The following is a 19,880-nucleotide window of genomic DNA, read 5'->3' on the forward strand; positions in this document are numbered from 1 at the left end:
CGGCCTACCATATCCATGCATCCATGCATGTACAGCTGTACGTACAGCCATCTTTTCCATGCATGTGTGAGTTTTATTTTCCTTCCCTAGCTACTTTTCACCTGGTCAACGTCGGTAACAAAAGGTAAAATCTTACTAAGGCCATCTCCAGCGGCGCGACGCATTTCGGACGCCCAAATTGTCCGCTGGCATCCGTTTGCGTCGCCTGGCGGACCCACCAGGGGCGAAATGTCCGTTTGCGTCGGGGACTACCTCCAGCGGTCCGACGCATTTTGGACATGCAAGTGTATTTTTTGGTGCTACTTATTTTCATTTTTGTTGAGCAAGTTTAAACGCGAGAAAGTAGTACTCTGTCATGTTGTTCCAATCGAATAGATTATAGCCTAAACAATTAACCGGATACTTCAATCGAATAGATTCAAACATATTTAACATACAAAGAAGAACAAATTTAAAAACATATAAACTAAAACTAATCTTTGGCCTTCTTGTTAGAAGGCCCTCCCTCGTCGTCGAAACTCCTGCGCCTCTTGCTTGTCACCTCCTCGTCGGAACTGGAGGACGACGCGCCGCCCGCGCCAGCGCCCTGAACTTCTTCCTTGCCGCCGCCTTGTTGTCCGCTGCCTCCTGCGCCTCCAACCGGGAGAACTTGGTGTCGGAGTCCTCCTCCTCCTCCTGGCCCTCCTCCTCGTCCTCGGCGTCGCTGGCAGTGCCGCCGCCGTCCTCCTCCCGGCCTTCGCTTCCATTGCCGCCTCCGTCCTCCTCATCCTCACTCGGCGTGCAGGCAGGGTCGCTGGGCGTGGAGCCCGGATCGCTTGGCGTCGCAGGGGATTCCCACCAATGCAGAAATCCGGGCGACTTGCCCTCGCTCTCCGAGTCGGACGACAGCGTGTAGTCGCTCATGGCGTGCCGGTGTTGGAGAAGAAGAAGAAGAAGAAGAAGAGGAAGAAGAAGGAGGCGGTTGAACTTGAATTACCGTAGACGCAGGGGTTATAATGTGAGGGGATTAACGGCGGCGCGTATAACGAAGAGGCCGGCGGTTGCTCTTCCGCGGCGGTTCGGCTCCACTGCGGCGGTTGATCGCCGCGGTTGCCGCACCGGCGCGCGTTGTGAATTCGAGGCCGATCGAACCTGGGTCGCTGCCATGAGGGCCCGTGGAAGCGAACGGACGCTTGGCGCGACCGCGGAGCGTCCGCGGAGCGTCCGCGGAGCGTCCGCGGAGACGCAAACCTGGCGCATATTTGGGCCAGGTTTGCGTCTCCGCGGACGGCCCGGTCACTTTGCATCGCCCCGCTGGAGGTGGTGCCAGACGCATTTTCGGTCCGCGCGGACGCTAACGGCTGCTCAGCGTCCGTTTGTGTCGCGCCGCTGGAGATGCCCTAAGTATGAAGTACCCGGTCAGGTCCAAAATATAAGATGTCTTTAGATTTCACTACCACAACATGTACTTATAAAAAAAGGCACAAATTTATATACTACCTCTGTTTATAAACAGATGTTTTCGATTTGTCTAAATTTAAATGTATCTACATTCGATTTGTCTAAATTTAAATGTATCTACATTCGATAGATTCTAATTTAGACAAATTTAAGTTATCTATTTATGGATGGATGGAGTAATTATATGTAAACCAGTGGTGGGGCCGCAGCTAAGCCGTTACGTCAAATGACTACACAGTTTTTTTTGACAAAACAATCTAAAAGTGTGTAAAAAATACTATAAATTTATACAAATAAATGTATTTGACTACACAACATCAAGCTGGCAACACATGGTTGTTGTTCTGGCTCCGCCACTGATGTAAATGAAAAATATTTTTAAGAAAAGTGACTGAGGGAGAAACCGTGTGAAAAAAAACATGTCTTATATTTTGGGAGACTAGAAGTACTATCATGCAGCTATGCGAGGCTAGCTATGAACAACGTCGGAGCTGCGTGATGCATCTCTGTTAGGCAAGCAGCAGTGTCCTATTTCCGGCGCTGTACCGGGTTCACGTGCACCAACAAGAGGGAGGAAGAAGTGACTCGACCTCAGCGCTCTGCCCGCCCCGTCCCGTGCATGCTGCGCGACACGACGCTCCATCCAATTACCTTCCGGCCAACAAAAAAAAACAATACTCTCCGATTTACGAGGAATCAATTTCCGTAGCGGGCTCCATCCTGGCTGCCCCATAGCCCGCAGAGCCTCGACGAGTTCGACAGGCCCATTCGTTACGTCTACGGGAGCCGATGGGCTTTGTTGCGGCAATTCAACAGACTGGGTCTTGGAGTTGCGTTTTATGGGCCGAATGGGGGTGCGTTGGGTTTCAGCGGAGCGGGGCGGGCTCCTTCCTCTTCCTCTTCCGTCCTCTTCGTTTCGGCGCAAGGCGTAGGAGGAGGCCGAGAGAAATCGGCGAGGGAGGAGATGGGGAAGGGCGGCGAGCTGTGGGACGACTCCGCGCTCGTCGACGCCTTCGACCACGCCGTCGCCACCTACAAGGTACGCGCCCGTCCCTCGCCTCCCTCCGACCCCCTTGTGTGTCCCTTGTCCAGATTAGGTACCTGGCCCGCCCGTCGCTGCTAGGGTTTAGGGTTTTGGTGGCTCTGAGGCGAAGAGTCGGATTGGACCTTCTGGAGCCGGTCGGCGTGCTGGCTCGGTGTGTGCGGGTCGGCTGTTGGGGTTTGGAACGGGTCCAATTTCTTCGCTGCTGCTGTTGCACTAGGAGTTTGTACGGCCTAAATAGAACGGTGCCTTTTTTTAGTTCAGCAAAATAGATGTAGTTTTCCGCGCATTTCTGTTCATTTAGATGGATATCCCGGTTAAAGATTCTGCTGTACTGGGCTGTGTCCAAGAATTCCGGGGTTCTCCCACATTTATGCGAATAATTTGACTGCTCCTTTGCATCGGGCCAACTGACTGTGCTGTGGGTTGTAGGCAGTGCATGGCAAGAACAAGCAGGCAGCTCCATCTGAGAAACAAGAGTCTGAAGATGTATCCGCTCCAGCTGCTGCTGTCGCTGATGAAGAACCTGCCGCTACCGAGGCAGCAGATGAGTAAGTGGATGGTTTCATGTCGCTTTAGTTAGTTGCTACCATTGTTTATCCAGTTATACTGCTCGGGTAGTGATTACTCTACGCAAATAAATAGTAATGTTACATGACTGGCCAGTTACAAATAAAGGGGCTTACCACGTTCATTGAAAATTAGAATCTGTTTAGGTGCTCTGCTCCTATCTAACTGTCTTTGTTCATCAGTTTTCTATTAGAGCGACTTCTATTGATCGGGGAAGAGTTTAACTTTAACTGTGAGTTTCATGTTATGCAACCACACCTGCTCGCCCTATTACATATTGTTAGCAACTTAGAATGATGGATATAATGTAGTACTAGTTTCTTGGTCATCTCTTCTATCAGTTTCAGCTATATTTTCTTGCCAATTGCTTGTCAACTTCTCATCCATGATTAAGTGTTCAGTGTATTGCTCAAAATGCATACTGCCAACTTAGTGAAGCCAAAATCTTAAACTTTAGTTTTCCTTTTTTGCTTTAAAAGGCGTGATGATGTGATAGCCAACCTTTTGCCCATTTTCACCTGAACTTCTTGTGTCCTTTCCATTCGCAATTGTCATATATTTACACAATTTAGAATTCTTGCTTTATTGCCTTGGTGCTCTGTTTGTTGGAGAATTGATTAAGCATTGCTTTGTTTGTGAAGGCAATTAGAGAAAGATGGAAGCTGCACTGCCTTACCCGTTGATCCAACGTTGACGCCACAGCAGCCTTGTGAAAAAAGCAAGACCACTGAGAAAGCACCTCTTCAAGAAACTGATTTGGACAAAGGGACACACGTCTCAGAGTCTAACGCATGCTCCTCAGATGTTAATGATACCGAGAAACTGGATAGCTCAAACCAGCAGGCATGGGACTATAATGAATTGCTCAGGAAATACTATGAACTTGAGGTGCAAAGCCGGGAAGTTCTTGAGCAACTCCATCAGACAAATTACTGGAATTATCAAGCCCCTGGGCAATCTTCAGCATACCAACAGCAGCAAGTCCCTGCATATAGTGCCACAGCACCTGATCCATACTCTTCAACTGCTCAACCCCCATGCTGCTCTTCGAATGTTCCCTTGGTGTCAGTCTCCTGTTGTTCAACTGGCCAGCAAACTGGCGATTCCACTGGAGGCTGCAGCATATCGTTGACTTGTAAGTGCCTAGTTTGGTTAAGCTTTTGTCCATGTTTTCTTTGTCTGCTACATGAGCTCTTAACACTGTGCCCATTGCCTTCTAATGAATTACATGATATAATTCATCTCCAGGTGATCAATGCCCTGGAGCAAGCACCACATATCCTGCTGGTGCAACCTTCGTGCAGCTCCCAACAAAAATTACTACTAATGATGATCAAGTTGCTAAGGCTGCAACGATGACTGCTGAAGGTGCCATGAATTTCATGAGAAGTACAATATCTGGAAATCCTGGCCCCTTTCCAAGTAAGCATCATCTCATGTGGAAGTAATGTTAGTTCATCTACTGTGTGCTTTTTCTATGGACATCTTAAAATTCATCCTTTTTAGAATCGGACATATTAAAGTTGGAAAAGGTTTTATAATCGTAAGTGTGCAAGAAGTATGCAATACCTAATTTTATACTTGCACTCCAAATTTATCTCCTATGCTGTGGTCCAGGTGATTGTAAATGACACCATGAGCTTTCTTGTAACTTATGAACTGTTTCTAGGACTGGTACATTCTGTGCCTGTTTCTCATGCAATCCTTAGTCTTTTATTCAAGTTCAGAATACATTAGTGGTTAATGCTAACGTGTAATTTTGTTATGATGTTACTCCAATGCAGAAGTTATTAAGTGGGTGTTCATCAACCAGAGATCGTAACATGCTAATATGTTTCATACCACATATATATATTTATGCTGTCTCACCAGACACCTCTACTATTGAATGTATACAGGAAACGAAGGTGAAACTAGCAAGGAGAATAACACAACTGTGGGCATGCACCCGAATTTTGACGCCACAGGAGCAGACAGTGATCTTGCTGTTGTATTAAATGCATGGTATACAGCAGGATTTTACACTGGCAGGTAATCGTTGAACTCTTGATCCCTAGTCCTCAGATTGCAGAGCGGTACTAATCTTGTGTTCATCCACATTTACTTTTTGATTCTTTGTGACACCTACTTGTTATTGATTTAAAGTCGAGGAAGATATGTGGCTGGATCAACCCCCTTTAGTTCCTGCGCACTTGATTTTACATATCTGCAGTGGCCCATGCCAATTTGCCCTATATTTTCTCATTAATCTGAATTGTCTAAGTCTTTCACAGGTACCTCATGCAGCAATCCATGAAAAATCCCCGCGAACATTGACTCTACCAAAAACCAGGTAGAGGCTTGCCCAAGGTTCCCTTTAGCTTCTGAAAAAACCCGATGTCCTGAAACTTCTGATGGAATTGAACATCCACGATGGACCTCTGCACACATTGGTTTATGCTAGACAGTGCCTTTTGAAGCAAGAATTATGGTATGCGTACGTATGATTGTGCTGTGATTTGACAATGAAGGTTTGTTTGGATGGGTGAGTACTGGCTCAACCCCTGTCCAAAAAAGCCCCAAATGGGTGAAGATGATGCATTGATGATTTTGTAACCCAAATTTGGCAAATACCCAGTGTCAATATATATTAGCTGAGAGCTTTGGTGAATCCACCACTCCAGGGAGTGGTGGTAATGCACTAATGCGTAAACTACTTTCGGGAGGTTGCCATTTGTGCCATGTGTATAGCTTACATCTGTGTCTGCTTTTGGCAGCTTCCAATCTTGACAGGTGGATGCACAGTTAAGGCATATTCGACCAGAAAGTTTTGGCTTCTACGACCTGTCCAGTGTTTGCCGTGAAGCTGTGTTGTTGTCTGTCCACTTTTTAATGTGGCGGTCGCTAGACGGCACCTTTCGAATGTAGTGAATTGTATTCTTTTATGGCCTGCCCAACCCTATTATCATGGGTTGTAGAAAGGCAAGAAATCTAGTTGGTAGTATGCCGTGCTGACGGTTAGGACGATTTTTAACCATACCAAAACAAACACAGAAACATGACTCCTGATTTTCATCAAGTAGGAAAAGCAAAAAGAAACATTTCTTAGATATACTTCAAGTCAATAGCCTACTCGATTTACAACGATAACTATACTACTCTCCATCCATAAAAGGATGTTGGAGATTTTATCTAAATTTGGATGTATATCTATACACTAAAGAGTGTTTGGATACATCTAAATTTAGATGAACTTGTACTAGCATTTTTTTTATGGATAGAGGTAGTATTTTAGAACCTACATGTAATCACAACGATCTTATAACTACATAACACACAATGTCACAGGATTGTGTACAACTGTGAAATCTAGCCCCTCACCATAGGAGATAACCACTAATACTTGTTCTAAAAAGGTCGACTACTCCCTTTGATCTAAATAAATTGACTTAATTTTATCTACCTAGACGCGTTTGTTAACTAGATATATTTGTACCTAGATAAAGTTGAGTCGATAAATATGAACCGGAGAAAGTAGTAAACTGTAAACACAAATTAAAATGGAAGCTCAGTTGTGAGACTCGGGTTACAGAGGTGAAGAGAGACAAGGATAGAATAGCAAATGGATACTTTCATTGATAGGGACCTGGGGTATTTATAGTACCCCAACAGTCGTGAGTACATAGTCTGTTTACATGCATCCCTTGGGATGGTTGCGTTTAGACAACGCTAGGCAATTGCAATGGACAAATGTTAACTGCAAGCAACTGTTACATTAGCCTACAACTGACGCTGACTTCTAGCCACAATATTTCCTAACACTCCCCTTGGACATTGCTGTCTTCAAGATATTGAACTCTTCATAATGTTGTGTGTCGGAAATCTTGATAGTCCTTAATCTTGAACTTTTAAGAATCTTCAATCTTGTACTATTTGTTCTTCAATATCCTGTTGAAAAATATAAAGAGAAATATGGAAATTTGATATACCGTTGGTATAATAATTGTATCATTAAAACCTATATGAGAAATCCGTTGGAGAGCTCATAAGAAAAGAGTACAATATATTATTATCGGATGATAAATAGTAAGTTAGTCCTGGGAGATTTCTCCCCCTGAACTTTGCAAATTTCTAAGTCGTCTCATACCAATGCCATGAATGCATTTTTGTAATGCAGCTGCTGGTAAGGACTTAGTGAACAAATCTGCAAGATTGTCACATGATTTTGTTTGCAGAATATCAATTTCTCCATTTTTCTGTAATTCATGAGGAAAGAACAGTTTTGGAGCAATATGTTTTGTGATATTACTTTTAATATATCCCATATGCATTTGAGCAACACATGCAGCATTATCTTCATAGATAATAGTTGGTGATTCTAATGAACCTCTGCCGCATGAGGTCTGGATATGATTAATCACTCTGCGAAGCCATACACACTCACGTGAAGCTTCATATAATGCAATTATTTCAGAGTGGTTAGTGGAAGTTGCTACTAGAGTCTGTTTAGTTGACTTCCATGAGATAGCAGTTCCACCGTATAAAAATGCAAATCCAGTTTGTGATCTAGCATTATGGGGATCAGAAAGATAGTCGGCACGAGTATAGCCAGTCGATCAAAGTCATATCTTGATTCTTCTTATAGAATAAACCAAGATCTTTGGTACCTTGTAAATATCTGAAGATATTCTTCACTCTAGCCCAATGGTGTTTTGTTGGAGTTGCACTGTGTCTAGCCGATAAATTTACTCGCGAAGGCAATATCCGGCCTAGTACAATTAGCAAGGTACATTAGTGCTCCTATCGCCCTAAGGTATGGAAACTCAGGTCCCAATACTTCTTCGTTATCATCCCTAGGTCTAAAAGGATCCTTTTCCATATCAAGGGATCTAACGACCATGGGTGTTTTGGATGGATATGATTTATCCATATTGAATTTTTCCAAAACTTTCTGAATATATGCGGGCTGATAAACGAGTATTCCTGAGGGAAGATGCTCAAGTTGTAAACCTAAGCAGAATTTGGTTTTTCCCAAATCCTTCATCTCAAACTCCGCCATTAAATGATTGCGTGCTACAGATATATCTGCCGCGTTACCAATGATGTTGAGGTCATCAACATAAACTGAGATGATGCAAAATCCTTTTGAGGATTTCTTAATGAAAACGCATGGGCAATCATCATTATTTGAGTATCCTTTCTGAAGAAGGAACTCACTAAGCCGGTTATACCACATTTTACCCGACTGCTTTAAACCATAGAGTGGCTTTTGTAATTTTACACAATACATGTTGCGATTTATATTTGGATTAGGGATTTTAAGTCCATCAGGGACTTTCATATAAATATCCGCATCGAGTGACCCATATAGATATGCGGTCACTACATCCATTAACTGCATTGATAAATTCATTTGTACTGCCAATGATATTAAGTATCAAAACGTAATTCCACTCATTACAGGAGAATATGTATCGTCGTAGTCGATACCGGGTCTCTGCGTAAACCCTTGTGCTACTAGTCTTGCTTTATATCTCTCCACCTCATTATTTTCGTTCCTTTTTCGAACGAAAACCCATTTAGCTCCCACAGGGAAGACTTTTTGAGGAGTAGGTATTACTTTAGAGAATACCTCTCTTTTATTAAGCGAGCGCAATTCTGCCTCAATTGCCTCCTTCCATTTAGGCCAATCCGAGCGCTTCGTGCACTCTTTCATAGATTTTGGATCCGGATCCAGTTGAAGGGTTTTAGCAATTTTAGAGGAGAAATATGTGTCGACAATTGTAGTCTTTCTATTATATGATTCTCCCGAATCGATATAGTTTATGGAAATTTCATTAGTTTCTTCGAGCACCGTGTGATTTCCCATAACAACGGAGTCTGGTTGTTTCGATGTCCCAGCAATAGAATTTGTGTGCACATTTATGCTAGGTTCTTGATGTTGAACATCATCTTGGTGTCTATCAACTTCAGGTTGATTTGCATTTACCGTCATATATTTTCTTTGTTTCCGCGGTGGCTTTGGAGAAGCCTTTTCCCTTGAGATCAGATTTCTCCCCCCTTTTATTTGCAATTGGGAGTTGAGTAGTTTTATTTGGTACCTCTACTCGTTCTGGTGCATTGACTGCAGGGATATATGATTTAGTGACACCTTTGTGATCAGTAAATGCGTCTGGCAAGTTATTTGCAAAGTGTTGCAAATCTATTATTTTCTGAACTTCAGATTCAGATTCTTTAGTACGTGGATCTAATGATTGGATGCCTGTTACATTTCAATCTATTTCCTGGCATTCTTTGTGGTTTGTTTCTCCCCCTAATGCCGGGAAATGATCCTCATCAAAAATTGAATCAGCGTACCGGGTCAGTAAACAGGTCCCCCGTTAGGGGTTCTAAATATTTTATAATTGATGGAGATTTATATCCGACATAGATTCCAATTTTTCTATGGGGGCCCATGGAGGTACGCTGCGGTGGTGATATCGGTACGTATACAGCGCAACCGAATTTTCGCAGGTGGGAAATACTTGGCTGATTGCCTCGTACTATTTGAAATGGGGAAGTTTCATGATATGCGGTTGGTCCGATTTGCATCAGATCTGCGGCGTGTAAAACCGCATGTCCCCAACAAGAGGTTGGTAAATTGCAATTCTGCAATAATGGTCTAGCAATTAATTTTACTCTTTTGATTAAAGATTCAGCCAATCCATTTTGAGTATGAACATAAGGTACATAATGTTCTAGATGAATGCCTAAGGCCATACAATAATCATTGAATGCGCGTGAACTGAATTCAGCTGCATTATCCATTTTTATTGTTTTAATCCTGTGTTCAGGATGATTTGCTCTTAATTTGATAATTTGAGATATTAATTTGGCAAAGGCATGGTTACGTGTTGATAATAAACACACATGTGACCATCTAGTAGATGCATCAATTAGCACCATAAAGTACCTAAATGGTCCAGATAAAGGTTGTATTGGACCACATATATCTCCTTGAATTCTTTCAAGAAAATTAAGTGAATCATTTTTAACTTTGAGGTAGGATGGCCTAATAATTAATTTCCCAGTAGCACATGCAGTGCATATGAAATCTGATGACTTAGGAAATCTTTTAATTGGTAAATTATGACCAACAGAATTGCTTATAATTTTTATCATCATACCTATTCCAGGATGACCAAGGCGATCATGCCAAGTCTTGAATTTATCAAGATTTTGAAAAATTATTTTGTACGCAACATAAGGTACGGGTTTAATGTATGTAAAGTATAATCCGGAAGAAAATGAAGAGAATTTTTTGAGAGTTTGTTCCTCATATCCGTCGCTTTTTGTTAAAAGCAAATATTCTTTCTTATCCATCTTAACAGTTTTAAGATGGAAATCATTTGATTGGATATCTTTGAAACTTATAAGGGTACGTGTTGATTCAGGATACAAGAGTGCATTCTGAATTACTATAGTAGTACCCATAGGGAGTGTGAATGTGGCTCTTCCTGAACCAATTATTGCTTTGTTACTCCCGGTTATAGTCATAACATCTTCCTTTCTCTTAGTGAGAGTTTGGAAGTATTTAGTTTCCCTTAAAATTGTATTAGTGGTAGCACTATCCACTAAACATAATTCTTCTTCCATCGATTTTCTTTTTCCCGTAAAATTTCTAAAAATAGAAAGGGAATATTTTAGAATAAATTTATCTTATTCATATATTCATCAAATTACATACATAGTATTTATATTACAAATTCGAAATATAAATACATTACAATATTATGTCTGATTCACATAATACAATACATGTAGTCTGAAAGACTTTATTCTACTTATTGTTATACAATATATAACAATTGAGGTCAATTGAGGTCTCCAATACATGTAGTATTTAAATAGCTAAGTGACATCAATTGTTTAGGAGATCAATTGAGGTCTCCAAAAACATCTTGGGTGTAGTCCACAAGCATGTCTTCATCGAGGATGATGTTGTCCTTTGGCTTGAATTCTTCTATAGCACTTTGAGAAGGACTAGCTTGAGGGTTGTCTTCAATGGCATTGAAGTGAGCTTCAGTCTTATTTCCATGAACTTGCTTCCCTTTTCCTCCATACTTCATGTATAGATCCACTAGGTGCTTGGGAATACGATATTTGTTTGTACGATGATTCGCACATCCACACCTTTGACAAGTTTGAGAGTTGTCATTTTGATCATTTCTCTTGAAATGACCTTTCCCCTTAAATTGACCATTGGTCTTTTGACCATTGTTTTTCCACTTTCCCTTGAATTTTCGGAAGTTCCTCTTACGGTTTCCGAATTTATTAGTAAAATGAGCATTAGCATGTGCTTCAGGGATCGGCATGGCACCCGTTGGGCGAGCATTGTGATTTTTCATGAGAAGTTCATCATGCTTCTCGGCCTGAAGTAATGTGTATATAAGCTTAGAATACTTCGTGTATTTGTGTTGACGATATTGTTGTTGCAATATCCTCATCGAGGGATGGAAAGTGCATAAGGTTTTCTCGATTAAATCTTCATCTGAAACTTGCTTGTTGCAAAATCTCAGTTTGGAGTTAACTTTATGCACGGCAGAATTATATGCCACAACGGACTTAAAGTCCTGGAACCTTATGAGAGATCATTCTCTCTCGGCTTCCGGCAACATAACCTCTCTTTGTTGGTCATATCTCTCCTTGAGGAAGTTCCATAAAGCTAGTGGATCTTCCTCCATCAAATATTCATTTTTTAAATCGGGATGGAGGTGGTGCCTTATGAAATGTAATGCCGCATACTTTGCCACTTGGGGTATTTCTGGAGCATTTTCGGGGGGTGTGATAATCACGGGACCAAGGCCACGACCATTTAAATTTATTTTCATATCCATGGCCCATGATAAATAGTTACTTCCATCAAGTTGTAGTTCTTGGAATTCTTTTTTACTGATGTCACCCATTTTTCCTGCATGTATGATCATGCATTTAATTAATTTTACTTGATAGTAAAATTTATTTTGGTAAACAACAAATTTGTTCTTGAGGAACAATTTGAACGCGGATAAATTTAGAGCGCGAGATAGAATTGCTGTACCAAATAACATGTTATAATATGCTCGAGGCAAATATATTAATAACATGGCACATTACATACTTGTAATCTCTAATAGACATAGGGTCTAGAAATATGTATTTATATCATAATATGCTGTTAAACTAAACAAAGAACAACATTCGGCACAACGACGACCTCCTCTGCTATGTCCTGTCCTTCTCCCTGGGGCACTACTGTCCTGATTCTTGGTCCTGGTGTTCCAGGAAAAAGGTGGCGCTGCACACGACGGTGAACATGGTGGTAGTGCTGGCGGTGGTTGTGGCGGCGACGGAGGCCACCACCAGGGCCGTAGCGACGACGAGAGGCACCAAGCACTGCCCTGCGGTGGCGGACGCCACCGTTCCTGTTCCGGCGACGCTGAAAGCGCCGGTCAAAGTTCCGACGACGTACAGCGCGAGTCTGAAAGTCCGGCGACGAAAATGGGAGCGACCATACTCCCTAGCGACAAATCGTGCGAAGGAAAAAAGCTAGTTCCGGCAGCGGCCGGAAAGCCATTCTTTTCTCACCTTTTCTCTGTTCTCTCCTTGGCCTATTGCTAGGGGCAGAGCCAGTGCTGATGACGTTAAGAGAGACAAGGATAGAATGGCAAATGGATACTTTCATTGATAGGGACCTGGGGTATTTATAGTACCCCCAACAGTCGTGAGTACATAGTCGGTTTACATGCATCCCTTGGGATGGTTGCGTTTAGACAACGCTAGGCAATTGCAATGGACAAATGTTAACTGCAAGCAGTTATCCTAATGGAAATATTAACTGCTACATTAGCCTACAACTGACGCTGACTTCTAACCACAATATTTCCTAACAAGAGGGAGCAAACTTGTGGAATGTTGAGGACATAACTTTGACTACTGATCTCTAACACGTCGTCATTCAGTTCAAGATTTGGGACACTCCTAGTGCCAAAGCGTTCCACCACATGGATCATACATTTACCAATAACGTTGGCGATCGCACCCGCTGGTCATCTGATTAAAGATCCGAGGTGTAAGATTGTAACACCCCAAATTTCAATAAAAAGAAAGTTAGAGAATTCCAGAGAGCAAAATTTCAAACCAACAAAAACTTTTCAAAGTGCATATAGTACCATGCATAGGACTTGTGCATTTGAGTGATATGCCATGATGATTGTTACTACTTGTATTTGATATGCTCTAAAACCCTAAGGTGATCATATGAAGATCACCAACCAAATAAATCAAAGAGGAAGAAATTCCAATAAATGAAGAACCCTAAAACCCTAACATATGCTCTATGACATTTTTTATAAATTTTGACCCTAGACCAATTTGGCCTTCCCCATTAGTTGAATAATGTTACTACACACTTATTACAACTTTTGGAATCAAAGAATCACATTTCAAATGAAATTCAAACACAAATCTAGCTCACATATGATAATGGTCAAAAGTGACAATTGTAGTATGATCACTACTTTGAGCCTTTGCCATTCAATTTTCTCAAACCAAATCTTGCTAACTCTTTGCACCATTTCAAAGTCAACATCAAGGTGAACAACTTTTGTAAAGACCACCATGCCAAAATCATCTTTGATCATTAGCTATGCTCATCCAAAGTTTCAACTTTGTAACATATGCAACATTCTCCACTTAGCCAATTTTGGCAAAACTTGGAATTAAACTTTTCCACCACCACGTCTAATCACCTCTGGTCAAATACAACTTATCTAAACAAATACTTTTCAAACAGATTCACCTTTTGAATTACTTCAAATTTAGACAAATTTGCAAATTCCAAATTCGGGCACTATTTGCAACTATTGCAAATAGTGATCTACTCCACCTAAACTACCCCAACCTACACCATTGTGTCCCCTGGTCCCCTCTAACCCTAAATGATGCATAGTAATGCTAACGAGAGGAGGAGGGCAGCTAGGGCATGGCCATGCCGGCCATGTCGCCGAGCCCGACGACCTCCCCTCTCTCCCCTTGCATCCCTGCCCTGGCCACCGCGCCACGAAGACGCCACCGCATCGCCTAGCCTCGCCTAGCATCGCCATGGTCGACGAGAACGACGACACTGGCCGGACGACGCGCGCCCAGCACACGCCCTGGACGCCGCTCGCGTCGCGCATGCATGCCACGGACACGCTCAGTACACGCGCCGCGCCACCACCTCACGCACGCCCTGGCCCCGCTGACCAGCCGTTGAGCATCACCTTGCCACCTGGACGCCGCCAGACACGCGCGCAACCCAGACCCGTGCCTGCCGCCGCCGGGGACGGTGACAAGATCCCGCCACTGCCGCCGCACGACATGGAAGCAACGCGAACTATTCTGACGCCGCCCGACCACGCAGTCACCACCATTAGACTCGCCTGGACCCGTAGAACACTGCCACGACCTCGCCTAGCTCGACCAGCCGCCGGAATCGCCGCGCCGTGGTCGACCGCCACCCTGCCCCGCAGCACCCATGCGCGGCTATAAAAGGAGAGCTCCCCGAGCAATCCAAGCACACCACCGGACTCCCCACCTCTCACCGCTTCTCAACCACCTCACCACTCACCCGATTCACGCCGGAGCAAGGCCAATCGAGAGCTCGCCGCCGCGGAAGCTCGCAGCAATCGCCGGCGAACCGGCCCACCTCGGGCGACGCCACCTGTACCTGGAGCTTCGCCGTCGTCCACATCTACCCCAAGCACACTGCCATCCCTCGCTGGAGCCGCCGTAAGCCCTCCGACCCCCTACCGCCGCCGCCAGAGCGTCGGGTTCTCGTCGGAGACGACGATGAACCACGGCCGTAGATCTGCGATCTAATCCTACGTCTCTGGTTCACCCATACCGATTCGGGTTTAAACACTCGCTGACATGCGGGACCCTCTGTCAGGCAGCCCGCGCGGCACTGGACCGTGGCTGGGCTGGCCTTGGGCCATTTTTAAACCTTGGAGCCCGTTTAGTTTTCCCGCCGGCCTTTTAATTCAAATCCAGTTTAATAAATTGCAAATGAATTTCAATACTTCCTCCACTTTGAAAATCCATAGATTTAAATAGGCTAAACCAAATTCAATGAATTTTATATGGTTGGAAAGCTAGTAGAAAGATCTACAAAATGGCACTGGTCCCAGGACCAGATCTGTTGTAGAAATAATGTGGCAAAAAGAACAAGCCAGGGACTTTTGCACATTCAAATAATTCTTAAAAACAACCAAAATAGATATTTAGTTAATTCCAACTCCAGTAGCTCACATTTGACTTACACTAATTGTTTCTGCAAGAAAATGGTGTGGTCACTTTGCATGATCATGCCCTAGTTTAATTAGTGGACAATATGGCTATTTGCTCTAAGTGATATTGTCCAAAACTATTATGCAAATTATATGAGGTGTTATACTTCATTTAAATATTGTCCCAAATGAATTCATGTGATGCTTGGACCCCTGGACAAACTCACCTATATGAAATACTTGGAGATTTAAATCATGTGTAGGATTGATAAATAGTATGAGGTGGTCTACCTCATTTAAATCATTTTCTCAAATGATGATAATGAATGGTTGACTTAGGTCAATACAAATTCATGTATGATTGTTTGAGAAATTAAATCTTAAGAAGATTTCAATGAGAGGAAATTATTTCTCAAGAACAACATGGAAACTATCATTTACATATGTAATGAGGGGGAAATTATTTTTCCTCAAGCAACACAACCAATGCACTTTAATTGAATTACTTGTGTGCTTAGAATAGATGTGTGCATATATGTGATGTTTGGAATAGCCATTGAATTAGTGAGTGATTATACTCGTATTCAAATTTAGACGCTAGCACCGGAGAATACCAAGAGGAGGAGGAATTCTACCAAGAGGAGGAGGAGGAGCCCCTTGAGAACTATCAAGGCAAGCTAATATTCTTGCAAAGTGCAAAGCCCCTTGGGGCATGGCACCATGATTCTTACCTTTCTTACCATAAGCCTATCCCAAGTTTCTACCTTACAAGTTTTTACTTGTTTATTTAAAGAGTTGCTTTTATAGTTAACTTTGGTCAAAGTTAAAGAAGGTTACTAGAGTAGCAAAGTGAGTCTCAAACTAGCCAAGCAAGATTAGCACCCCTCATGATTAGTGCTAGTGCTAAATATTAAAACTTGACTACTCTAGATGGGAGCATATGAATTTAAACAAGTTTGAAACCTTGGAATGATGAAGTCATTCCATTGAATGATTTTTGAAGGTGAATATGACCAAGAGAAGATGGTGATTTTTGATATAAAACTGATATTGGTTTGAATGCGATACCTTTCCAATATTGAGTACCCCCACAATACCTGATTATGGGTAGGGCTTAACTGGAAGTTTATGCATCTTAGTATGGGTTCCCTCTGAACACACATCATAGGGGTTATGCCGAGGCTGCCTCCGTTGTTGAGAAATGATGTGAATTGAGGTGAATTGTACGGCCAAGCCCTCGTGCGGTTCCCAGTGTTGACAGTTGGTCTTCACCGGGAGGCCAAGCTCATGGGGAGAGGTGCTCATACTAGGGTTTGTAAGTGAAAGGTTATGGTTGATGATCCGCGTATCGTGTTACGATGATTCGGGGAAATCCCGACGGATGAAATCAAATGTTGTGGCACAAGTGTGCAACCTCTGCAGAGTGTAAATCTATTCGAATAGCCGCGTCCACGGTTACGGACGGTTGGAAAGGCCATACTGTGTCCAATGTCAAATCTTTTGAAAATGTTGGTGAAATGAATGGTGAATTGGTGACATGACTTTGAATCGCAATAATGTTGTGGGAATGACACTAATGTTCCCACTTGAGTTAGTCTAGCACTTGAATAAGTTTTCTCAAATACTTATGAACCAAAATTGGCTTTATGCAAATAAACTAGAGCTTAGCACCCCCTTACTAGAAATGTCTAGCACTTACACTAGTATTAGTTTGCAAGTACTTGAAGTACTTACGGCTTTGTCCCTGGCTATTCAAATGGCCAGAGTATGAAGATGAACAGAACTACCCCGGAGATGACCAGCAGGACGCCTACGACAACTAGGAGTCTTCCAACGTCAAGCGTTGGCCTGTGGACTAGAGAGTCCTTGTATCTTACGCTTCCGCTATGAACTTGTGTTTGTTCGTTGATCAATAGATCAACTATTTGTGTAATATGGATCATGTGATTCAAGTTGTAAGACAATATGGTTTGTAATAAATGATGATCGTGATATTCAGCTATTATGCCTCGCAACAACAATATTCCTGGGATTGCGATGAATGACATAATAGGCATCCGGACTTAAAAATCCGGGTGTTGACAAGTTGGTATCAGAGCCATTGTTTGACCTTAGAAGACCCTAGTTAGAATGGACGTTCATAAAAATTTAACTTTGAAATCAAACCAAGAAGCTATTTATGAAAATCTACTTACATTCTTGCCTTTAAGACTTTTTCGAAATTTGAAGCATGCTCTTTCTTATTCGAATCTACTTAAAATTTTGCCACACTTGTTCACTCTCTAACTTACTTATCCAATTCGCTTTCAGATGGAGCCGAATGAACCCGTCAACACGAAGTTCTATCAGCTTGGGAACGGAGGAAGCCTCGTGTTCGAGCATGACCTCACCGCTGTCTCCGCCTTTCTTGGGCGCCTTCACCCTGAGTTCCACGGAATTCAGGTGAACGATCAGCCCGGTGGCGAACTGCAGTGGATCATCACTGCAGATCTGAGAGGCACGATGGAGTCCCCCAACACAGAGAGGATCATGTTCTCTTTCCGTGAGAGCAACTGGCTAGATGGACTTGCCCGTGCCCTTCAGGAGGCACTCGCTCGTCTTTGTGGCCAGAATGTGGTACGCCTGCTTGCGTCCCGCTTCGCTCACCTGGTGAGGCGTGACGCCTCAGGAATGCCCATGACTCTGCAGTCGCACCCAGAGCTGAGGCACCACGCCGAGCACCTAGACTTCATGCTGTATCACACGCAGCAGGATCTAGACAACGCTCGGGCGTACGCCAACCAGACGCACCTCGCTCTGGCAACCCATGCGGACGCCATCAAGATGCTCTCCAAGGATCGCAACAAGCTTCGCCTGTAGCGTGCGAAGAGGGATGCGACGATCAAGCGCCTTTGCGCCAAGATCGCATCTTTGGAGGCCACCGTCCAGGACCAGGAAGACCAGCTGAGGGATATGGAGGAGGATGACGAAGGTATCGACCTTCAGGGAGGAGGAGCCTTCCTGAGTGACGACGACGACTTCGAGGAGGACGAGTTCACTGAGGAGGAGGACTACGCTTTCATGGAGCCAGGACCCGACGACGTCGTTCCGATCGACGTTGAGGACGAGGGTAGTAACACTTGAGCACTGATGTAGGTGTGAGTTGTATCCCGTCCCTTGTATCGTAGCATGTTGAATGGTTCTTAAAACCATGGGAAGTGTTAAGTGTCAAGTGTTAGTTTGTAATGTGTGTTGAATGAATGAATGAATGTTGTGTTTGTCATGAAAAGACTTCAAGTTTCAAATTTTATGAACTAACTCAAAATAAACCATAGAAATTTCCCTCTTATCTCATTATCTTGTCTATGATCAGATGGCCCCTCCCAATCGCAACAACAACGATGCGATGATGCAACTACTGCAAACACTGCTTGCTGACAGGGAGACAGAAAGAGCTGAACGCCAAGCCAACATCGCAGCCTTGCAGAACCTTGCCAATCAAGGCCATGGAAATCATGACCACCCCGGTTCAAAGCTCAAGAACTTTCAGAACACCAACCCTCCAGTGTTTAGCAAGACGGAAGAACCCATGGACGCCGATGATTGGCTCCAGACTATGGAGAATAACTTGGAAGTAGCCGGAGTGGAAGCCAATGAGATAGTGCTGTTTGCCACCCACTATCTTGCCGGACCAGCCCGAGCCTGGTGGACTAGCACCCGTGCCATGAACGGAGGTCAGTTCATGACTTGGGAAGATTTCAAGCTCAAGTTCAGCAAGTACCATGTACCCCCGGGTCTTATCAAGAAGATGAGGGATGAGTTCCGTGAACTGAAGCAGGGTCGTATGACGGTGGTAGAATACCGCGACAGGTTCCTTACACTGTCAAGGTACGCCCCCGATGAGACCGACACCACCGCGAAGAGGCATGAGAGATTCCTGAATGGACTGCATGATGAGATGCAGACTGTCCTCGTCAACATCCCCTTCGCCGACCTTGAAGCCCTTGTCGACTCCGCCATTCAGATGGAGGGCAAGCTGAACCAAGCCAATGAAAACCGCAAACGCCGCATGATGCATCAGAGTGGGCCTAGCAACGCCCCGAAGTATCGCCCCAGCTCAAGCGGAGGTTTCACTCCGAGAAACAACAACAAACCCCAGATGCAGAACTCGCGCCTCGGTTATCAGAACCGGAGTGGAGGAAACCCCAGGCCAGGAGGCCACAACAACAACAGCAACTACAACAACAACTACTACAACCGCGCTCCGCCTAGAGCCCCCAACAACAACAACACCAACACCAACACCGCTCCAAGGACCGGAAGCAACGCCATCCCCGTCGCCTCCAAGGACAAGTCCACCATCACTTGTTATGAGTGTGGTGTAGTGGGGCACTACTCCAACGAGTGTCCCAAGAGGCTCGCCAAGCTCGCAGGAAACACCGCTGCACCTGCTCAGCAGCAACGCCGTGTATCCACCGGCAAGAAGTTCGCCCCCAACAACCCCAATAACCGCAACGGCCGTCTCTACCACATGAGCGCCGAAGAAGCCCAGGAAGCACCAGATGTTGTACTGGGTATGTTTT

General features: G+C 43.9%; 1 protein-coding gene across 1 annotated transcript; it reads left to right on the forward strand.

The window, feature by feature from the left end:
- The first annotated feature begins 2,357 nt into the window (after positions 1-2,357).
- On the forward strand, positions 2,358-5,876 carry LOC124688105. Its single transcript, XM_047221820.1, has 6 exons — positions 2,358-2,479; positions 2,915-3,033; positions 3,694-4,187; positions 4,301-4,474; positions 4,951-5,083; positions 5,326-5,876. The coding sequence occupies exons 1-6, from the start codon at positions 2,405-2,407 to the stop codon at positions 5,366-5,368; spliced, it is 1,038 nt and encodes a 345-aa protein (XP_047077776.1). The 5' UTR covers positions 2,358-2,404; the 3' UTR covers positions 5,369-5,876.
- The last annotated feature ends 14,004 nt before the right edge of the window (positions 5,877-19,880 follow it).

This window comes from Lolium rigidum, chromosome 2, assembly GCF_022539505.1.
Source record: "Lolium rigidum isolate FL_2022 chromosome 2, APGP_CSIRO_Lrig_0.1, whole genome shotgun sequence".
In the NCBI taxonomy this organism is placed as follows: domain Eukaryota; kingdom Viridiplantae; phylum Streptophyta; class Magnoliopsida; order Poales; family Poaceae; genus Lolium; species Lolium rigidum.

Excerpts from the sequence above, each read along its gene's own strand:
- LOC124688105 (XM_047221820.1), top strand. The coding sequence starts at position 2,405 with ATGGGGAAGGGCGGCGAGCTGTGGGACGACTCCGCGCTCGTCGACGCC. Across the intron at positions 3,034-3,693 it reads GCTACCGAGGCAGCAGATGA|GCAATTAGAGAAAGATGGAA; the intron begins GTAAGTGGATGG and ends TTGTTTGTGAAG. Across the intron at positions 4,475-4,950 it reads AAATCCTGGCCCCTTTCCAA|GAAACGAAGGTGAAACTAGC; the intron begins GTAAGCATCATC and ends GAATGTATACAG.